The sequence below is a fragment of the Ceratotherium simum genome, chromosome 16, assembly GCF_057802395.1.
Source record: "Ceratotherium simum simum isolate JZ-2026a chromosome 16, ASM5780239v1, whole genome shotgun sequence".
Lineage (NCBI taxonomy): Eukaryota > Metazoa > Chordata > Mammalia > Perissodactyla > Rhinocerotidae > Ceratotherium > Ceratotherium simum.
In genome coordinates this window covers 39,609,572-39,618,093 of record NC_141915.1, presented here as the reverse complement: position 1 = coordinate 39,618,093, position 8,522 = coordinate 39,609,572, and the positions used below count along the sequence as shown (strand labels likewise).

The 8,522-nt window shown below is 38.2% G+C and overlaps 1 protein-coding gene across 1 annotated transcript; it reads right to left on the bottom strand.

Moving 5' to 3' along the window:
• Positions 1-218: 218 nt before the first annotated feature.
• ZPBP2 (zona pellucida binding protein 2) lies at positions 219-6,687 on the bottom strand. Its single transcript, XM_004434558.3, has 8 exons — positions 6,639-6,687; positions 6,443-6,508; positions 4,879-5,004; positions 4,064-4,225; positions 3,211-3,429; positions 2,050-2,132; positions 899-1,079; positions 219-313 (listed from the first exon to the last, which is right to left on the bottom strand). Exons 1-8 carry the CDS (start codon positions 6,685-6,687, stop codon positions 219-221), a joined length of 981 nt encoding a protein of 326 aa, XP_004434615.1.
• Between the last annotated feature and the right edge of the window lie 1,835 nt (positions 6,688-8,522).

Here is an 8,522-nt window from a genome sequence, read left to right as displayed (position 1 = left end):
AGATATTAGATTAAATGCCTTCTTAGAAATGCCATGTCAACTCTCTTTTTAAAGTTTTTAAATTGTATGTTTTTCAATGTTTTGGTTTTACTGATCTTACTTAATGGAACTATCTATGATGCCCTGGGATATAAACAAATTATCTTATCTCCCCGCCCCCATAAGCAAGTAACAATGCTTTCACCTCCAGTCTTCATATTGCAATTTTTGTTTGAAGTTTATGGGCAAGATTTGGCTCCGTAGATATGGATGGAAACACATGTCTGACAAGTAACATCAACATCAGGACTAAAAGTTCCAGGACTACAAACCACTGCAGAGGAAAACACATGGAGTAGATTATTATAGTTTCAGTTAGAGGTATTTTATACCAAAAATATAAATCTGCTTTCAATATCACACCATATCTATACCTATGTTATACTGAGTAATGTTCAGCCAATTAAGTTGTGGAAGATTATTTATAATTTTCGAACACTGTAATTTGATGATCTTAAAGGTAGGAGAAAGTTAGAATCCTAACAATTTTTTCCTTTAGTATCAGCATTTTACATTATCTTCTGCAGTGCCCCATTTCTGAGTTTTTATTTCTAGTTCCTATTGCCAATTCTCTGTTTTCTAAGTAGGACCATTCTGTTTTCCTTTACAGTACAGTAGCTTAAGCCAGAACACTATAGAAATGTTTTATAATACAAAAGAGTACATTAGGAAGAATTAATATACATGAAGATAATTATATTTAGAAATTATGTTTAGAAATTTTTACTTCCTTTAGCTTAACATAATTTTTTATACGAGACTCACTACAAAGATTCAATTCAATTATCCTAAGTGAATTACTTATCTATTCTTCTGACTATATAACCTAAATATTTAGATATTTATATTTTATAGTTACCACAACAGCTAGCGCAATTACTGTGTAGACCTTCATTTTTTCCAAAGCCTGGACGACAGCTATCCATACGTATTACTTGAAAACTGTGGTCCACAAAATGCATAGCTGGTAGAGTTTTATTAAAATCATGGTAGAAAATATATGCTTGGCTCCGGAAAAATTCTTCTATCCGATCTCTTGCCTAAGACGTAAAAATACCAAAGAGAATTACTAAACTGTTAACCAAATTTCTCCTCCCATATCAGAGGCAATGAAATGTAGTATAAGCATGCCACACTTTACACAACAGATGAATTCCTGAAAAGCTGTAGGTTAATACTAAAATTAGTCTAGCCTTGACCTTATCAATTATTGTCAATGCATATGTATAATAGTTAAGAAAAATTAAATTGAGGTTAACAAACACTTGTTTTGAATTATTTGCAGCATGTATATTCCATAGGTAGATAACTAGGAGTTCACTATCTTTAATTCCAAAGAGCCAAGCAAAATTGAAGCCAAAACTTTCTCTAATCAGCATTACAAATTCCTGTTTTATTTTTTGACCATAGAGTTTAATAATAACTAATATTAACTGAGTGCTTCCCATAAGCCATGCACAATATTAAGGGTATGGGCTCAGGAACTAGACCAGGAGAGTGAAGGGAATTTTTTTAGACTATGTCCTTAGCCTCTGAAGATGGCAGAAAAGAGAGCAACTATTATGACCAATATAGACACAATTTTGGAAGAACCACTGGTTTAACCTAGGCTGACGTGATTGTAAGTTTGTTCTTCAAGCTGCTGCTTAGTTACCATTTGGGGAACAAAGACCCCATCCTTCTGTCATAGAAAAAATACATTATATTAACCCAGGGAGCCATGTAATATTCCAGATGTACTATTCCAAAACAAAACATCTTGAAGTAGCCAAACTCTCACTATCTCAATTTAAAAAACTGAAACCAAAAATCAGTAATACTTCATATTTTAATTTTTTTAAAGAACAATTTAAATCTACTTGCTTAGAATGTGTTTATTCTTGATGAATATTCATAACATGAATAGATTTTTGAAGAAACTTTTTAATTAATAAAATGAAGTATTTACAAAAATTTTTAAATAGTTTTATTGACTATTCAAATACTTTCTCCTTACATTGAAATTCTCACCTGGAGGATATTACGATTAGTGATATCTTCACAGTCGACAGAATCATTGCATGCACCTTTCCACCCCGGTGCAAAAGGATTAACTAGAGAGGAAAAAAAATGATATCTTCACAAAAAGATTCTAAAAACTTCCAAACATTCGAATAAAGCTCCAAATTCAGTATACATGCATGCATGGGTTTAATCTATCTACTCCTAATAATAAAGTGCACAATTTGAATAATGTACACATTATGATTTCACTCCATCTGGGGGCTAATGGAGTAACTACAAGGCTTTAAAATGAATAGAGGGCCAGCCCCATGGCTTAGTGGTTAAGTGCGCGCGCTCCGCTGCTGGCGGCCCGGGTTCGGATCCCGGGCGCGCACAGACGCACCGCTTCTCCAGCCATGCTGAGGTCGTGTCCCACATACAGCAACTAGAAGGATGTGCAGCTATGACATACAACTATCTACTGGGGCTTTGGGGGGAAAATAAATAAATAAATAAAATCTTAAAATGAATAGAAATAAATTTGGTTTGGTTCCTCTCTTTTATTAAGTTCTCAAAAATACAATCAGGGGCCAGCCCCATGGCTTAGCAGTTAAGTATGCATGCTCCGCTACTGGCGGCCCGGGTTCGGATCCCGGGCACGCACCAATGCGCTGCTTCTCCAGCATGCTGAGGCGGCGTCCCACACACAGCAACTAGAAGGATGTGCAACTATGACATACAACTATCTACTGGGGCTTTGGGGGGGGGGGAAGGAGGAGGATTGGCAATAGATGTTAGCTCAGAGCCGGTCTTCCTCAGCAAAAAAAAGAGGAGGATTGGCATGGATGTTAGCTCAGCGCTGATCTTCCTCACACACAAAAAAGAAATACAATCAAAATTCTATAAGAAATTACAAGTTAAATATTAGCTGCATAGTTAAAGGCCATATTTATAAAATGATATTGACTTCTAAAAGATAAGCAACAATATATCATAATTAAAGGTAAATAATGTGTTAATTTTTAAAACCATAACCAGACTAAGACCAACAACATACTTTAGAGCTTACAAACATTTAAGGTCTACTATTTGTAAGATATCTCACATTAATATGGTAATTAATTTTGTAATATATAAGGGTTCAATATTAAACTCATAAAATTAAAGAAATTAAAAAAATTTTTTTACCTTGAAAAGCTATAAATAGCTCATGTATGAGGTGATGTTTGGGAATTTTAACAAAATGGCATTTATATGATGGTTCTATGACATGGCATGACAAATCAGAGATTAAATTATCCAAGATTTTCTTCAGCACTCTAAAAAGCAGGTCATTATATCTTCCTATACAAGATTTTGTAGTAAAACGTACAGCCATCTGATATGAATAATCAGGTTCCCGATAGGCTTAAAAAAAAGTAGAGAAGAAAAGCAACTGTGCCTCAAATTAATTTCCTCTACCAAACAATTTTCAAATAGCATGTTATATTAAATCCCATCAATCTTGCAAATCAGTGTAGAAACGTATCTAATAAAATGTTTTATCAGTTTGTCCTCACAAAAAAATATAAAACTAATAACTTTAAAGAAAAAAGGTTATTTTGATCTGATATATTGTCTACTCAGTACAAGAGAAGAAATGGCTTCTGTGGGCTGGCTATCTAGATAAGTTACAGTATCAAGAAAAAAAATAAGATTTTGTGAGAGAAGGTCTTAATTTGCAGAAAGTGTCATTGCTGTCAGCAATGTCCAGTGAAAAGGTTCACTAATTTGCTTTTATAGAATTAAACATCAGTTTTTAAATTACCTGGCAAAATTGTGATCGATTGTGCTTGCACACCTAGATAGTGGGAAGTAGAGGCTGAAAGAGGATTATTTAGGATACACTATCAATTTAAGGGTTTGTCTGGTCAAATATACCCCAAATACTCTGTAAGTCATAATAATTATATATAACAGATTCATTTTCACTAAATGAAGAAACTATATACTTAATTCTGATCCAAACTAAATGTATGTTAAAATGTGCCTATATTCTTACCAAAGATCATAAAGTCATATCTCTGCTTTACTATCTTTTCTTCTTGGGTTTCTGCTTTGATAGTCTTATAAGAAAGAGTACATGTGTAAAGTCCAGACAAAGGCTCCAGAAAATCTTTCACCATCAGCTTCCCTGTTTCAGTTATATTTATTCGGTTATTTCCTAAACAGAAATAGTAAATTATTTAGTTATTTAATGCACAACAATTCAAACATTATTTAGTAAACTTGGGGTTAAAGATAAACACAAGAACTTAAAAATTAATGGACTATTTTAACTTCAAGAATTCAACAAAATCTTAATTCTGTCATATTACTCTATGGAAAACCACATGAGATAAGTACACTTCTGAAATATATTTTGGTTTTCTTTAATTCATTTCTTGGCATCTAATTTTGACTGGTTTATGCCAGTAATTCAGTAAATGAGATTACACTGCCTTGTAGTACTATACAATTTCTTCACATAAGACAGAAATTAATAATGCTTATATTCCAAGACACTCTTTTAACATCATGAAAAATTACATATTAGATACTTCATCTCCTGTTACAGATGCTACAAGGATAAATTTGAGGTTTTATAAAACCTTTTGAACTAATACAGTTCTGAGAAGTAGGGTACAAAAATTACTGCTTCAGTTTTTGCATAAAGAGAAAACAAGCCACAGACCAAGATATAACATGATTTGTCCCAGTGCGGAGCAAGTGAAACTGCAGTTAAAATTAAATTTCAATTTGTTCATTCCAATAAGCCACAGTGCTTTTCTAAAAAAATGTTCATATTAAAAAAGATATTAAAATCAAATAATTTACCTGTTAACGGCTTTTCATTAGGCCCAACCCATAAGTAGGTAGGGTCCACTGTTTCTTTTTCAGCACGTTTAAAATCCATACAGACAAGGATTGGGCTATTGCGATGTAATTTTACATATATTTTTACTGTGACAAAATAAAATAATATATAACTACATTATATAGCAAATTTAAATTAAGAAATACACTTCCTACCATTTTGTCCCAAAGACACTCTCTTAAACTAATATCTTGATATTAGTTCTTTTTGGATTTCACTATTTTAAAAATTAGCCTATCAGTATAACATTTAGAATGCTAAAGTCCTTTTTGCTTCTCATAGTAAGTTTTTAAAACTCTAGACTGCTAGAGAGTCAATACTTTTTCGTTTTTCTGTGATATTATAGTTTTGTTTATAAAAATGTACATGATACACTTAGAAGTTCATTTTACTGTACAGATTGAGAACTCACTAAAATCATAATTTTTAGAAGGGTTAGTGGAATCAATTCAAATATCAGAAAAGGACTTGAGCTTGGTTGTCAAAGTATGTTAAACATGATCATTGGTTCCGATCCTGGGCACACTGACGCACCGCTTCTCTGGCGGTGCTCAGGCCGCCTCCCACATACAGCAACTAGAAGGATGTGCAACTATGACATACAAGTATCTACTGGGGCTTTGGGGAAAAAAAAGATGAGGATTGGCAATAGATGTTAGCTCAGAGCTGGTCTTCCTCAGCAAAAAGAGGAGGATTAGCATGGATGTTAGCTCAGGTATGATCGTCCTCACAAAAAAAAAAAAAAAAAAAAAAAAGATGATCATTGTTATCCCTAAGGGAAACTTGATATTTAACTATAAATGTCCTCTGTTGGGAACAATTATTACGCCTATGTGGGGCATACTAGGAAGATTTGCTGCAATTACCTATTCTGTTTCGGATTTAGTGGGAGCAGCAATAGTCTGGAGCCAAAGCAGTCTCACAACATATTAATTTTAAAGCCTACTGAACGCCAGGTGCTGAACCTATAAAGAGACACTGTCCTACAATTTGGTGGAGGGGGAGGGACTCCAAACATGGAGAGATGCCAAACGTGACAAATACTATGAACTGGCCCAAAGTTATCTAAAGTTAGCCATGTGACTAAGTTTCCTTGGAGATTACAGGAAAGTTTCATCACAGTGATAAACCCCATTTGAGCTGAGCCTTAAAGTATGTGTAGGAGGTCTAGGTAACGAAAGGATAAGGGCGTTCCAAACAGAGCGACTTCTGGAAATCGCTACTCCGAGTGAGCCTCGCATGGGGCAAAGCAGCACAGACACGGGGAAGTGAGGTGGCATCAGAGACAGAGATCAGGACTAAATCCTAGCTCCTTACGAGCTGTGCGGCTTTAGGCAAGGTGATACAACTAAGACGTAGTAGGGTCACTGTAAGGATGAAACAACGCAACCTTCGGAAGTGCTGAGCACACGGTAGACGTTCAACAAACTTTCGCTCCCTCTCCCTCCGCGGGAAGAGCCTTAGCAGGTCCACGGCACCCCCGGCTCTTCTCATAGACTCTGCGGGTGAAGAGGTCCTTATTACCTAGGTGTCCTGGCTTGCCATAAATGAAGCCTTTCTTAGTGCGTTCCGAAGAACGCTGCCATCCAACTGCGGAGGAAAGAAACCACTGACTTTTTAGAGAGAAGAAGAGCCAGGGATCAGAGTGGGGCGGGGCGAAGCGGAGGAGGCTGGACCGGGACGAGGGGAGAGGCCTGGGGCCGGGCGGGAGGAGCCCCACCTCCTGTGAGGTACCAGAGGACCGCAGAGAGTAGGACCCACGCTCGCATCACGGCTCAGGGGCTAGCGTTGCGGGAGGCGTCGAAGGGCGCGCTCTTTCCTCCCTCAGCCCTGGCCGAACGCCTCCCCATCTCTCCTCCACAGAGCGGAGCAAACCGCCAAGATCACCTCCTCTACCCGTCCTTCGCTACCGCGGGAGCTGACGCGCAGGACACTGCGTGCGTGCTCTGAGGCGCGCGCGCGCGCGCGCGGTCGGGGGAGAGGGGCGCAGGGCGCGGGGACGAGGGGGGCTGGACGCAGGCGCGAGGGCGCGCGCGGGGCGGGGCGCAGGGCGCTGGGCTTCGCGCCTCGTGTCCGGCGCCATTTTCCCGCGCTCTTGGAGACTTACGTCTCTCAGCATCCCCTGAGAGAAGAAAAAAGTAAGGGAAGAGAACCCAAGACTTCGCGTTTCGATCACTTCCTTAGTCTAGGGGCTGAAGAGATCGATGAGACCGTAGGTCCCAAGTGGGTCCCAAGTACAGCGGTGGGGTAGGACGGGGAGGGGATGCGATTACATTAGGACCCGAGGCAGGGAAAAGTTTATGAGAATTTCCTCCTCATAGGAGGCAGAGAGCCCCGCGTGGGAATTTCCTATGCCGTTCTTCTCATGAACTCTGCCCAAAACTGTGTGCACAATCTTTTCAAACTCTCACACCCAATTTTTACCTAACTGCATTCTTCTACCCACAAAGCAAAGAACCACTAGTGCATCAACAAGGCGTCTCCAGGCCTTCCCGCGCTAGAGGAGCATTTAATCTTCGTATTCAGCTTCAAGTATCAGACGACGTGGAGAGACCCTGCATGCAAATTTATTTAGAGTTGTGCGGTAACCTTGCTTTAAAAAGCAGCCCCAATTGAAAGGCAAAATCCCCAAATCTGCTTTTCCTGTGGGGAAAACGACCTTAGGTAAAAACTAAGGAAATCTGAATAAAGTATAGACTTTAAGACTGATGTATCAGTATTGTGAGAAATGTACCATACTAACGTAAGATGTCAATAGTAGGGAAAACTAGCAGCTAGGAATACATGATAAGTCAAGATCAGAGAGCTCTAAAGAGACCATGCCTGTGCCTTTCATGGTTCCTTCTTGACTACTAATTTGGTGGCCTGAAGGGCCCTGTGTGTTGTCTGTTTCTTAGCAGCAGGACACCCTCAGTCGTGGTTTTGAGTAGGCTGGTGGGTAGAGAGCCCAAGGTTCAGACAGGGTGCAGAATGATTATTTGGGGGTGAGATTACGAGTTTTCAGTTTTATTTCCTTTGAGCGGAATAAGGACTTGGACTATCTCAGATGGTCCACGAGCAGCCTTTGTCAGTGATTTCATTTTTAGTCACTGTTAATTTTATCTACATAGCATAAGCCATGAAATGTGATTCAGTGAGTCAGATCCACCCATGTCAGTTACCGTGTCTAGATTCATGGTTTAGTCTCAACTGTTCTCTTCTTAATGTGATGATAATGAAGACAAATTTAGGCATTATCTTTGATTCCCTAGAAGTATATTATTCCAGTTTTAGTCAAAGTGCATTATAAACCCACAGTGTTTTATTGGCTTCCCCATTATTATAAGTAATTGATCCTTGTAAATCCTGTGTGCTAAACTTTGAATACTACGAGAAGAGACTTAACCAAATGAGTAGTAGTTTGTTGCAAGTACCCATCCACTCTTGTAAAATAAACTTTTAATTTTAGAACAGGTTTAGATTTACAGAAAAATTGTGAAGATAGTACAGAGAGTTCTCATGTACTCCCAGCTAGTTTTCCCTACTGTTGACATCTTAGTATGGTACATTTCTCACAATTAATGACCAGTATTGATACATTAGTATTAATGTCTATACTATATTC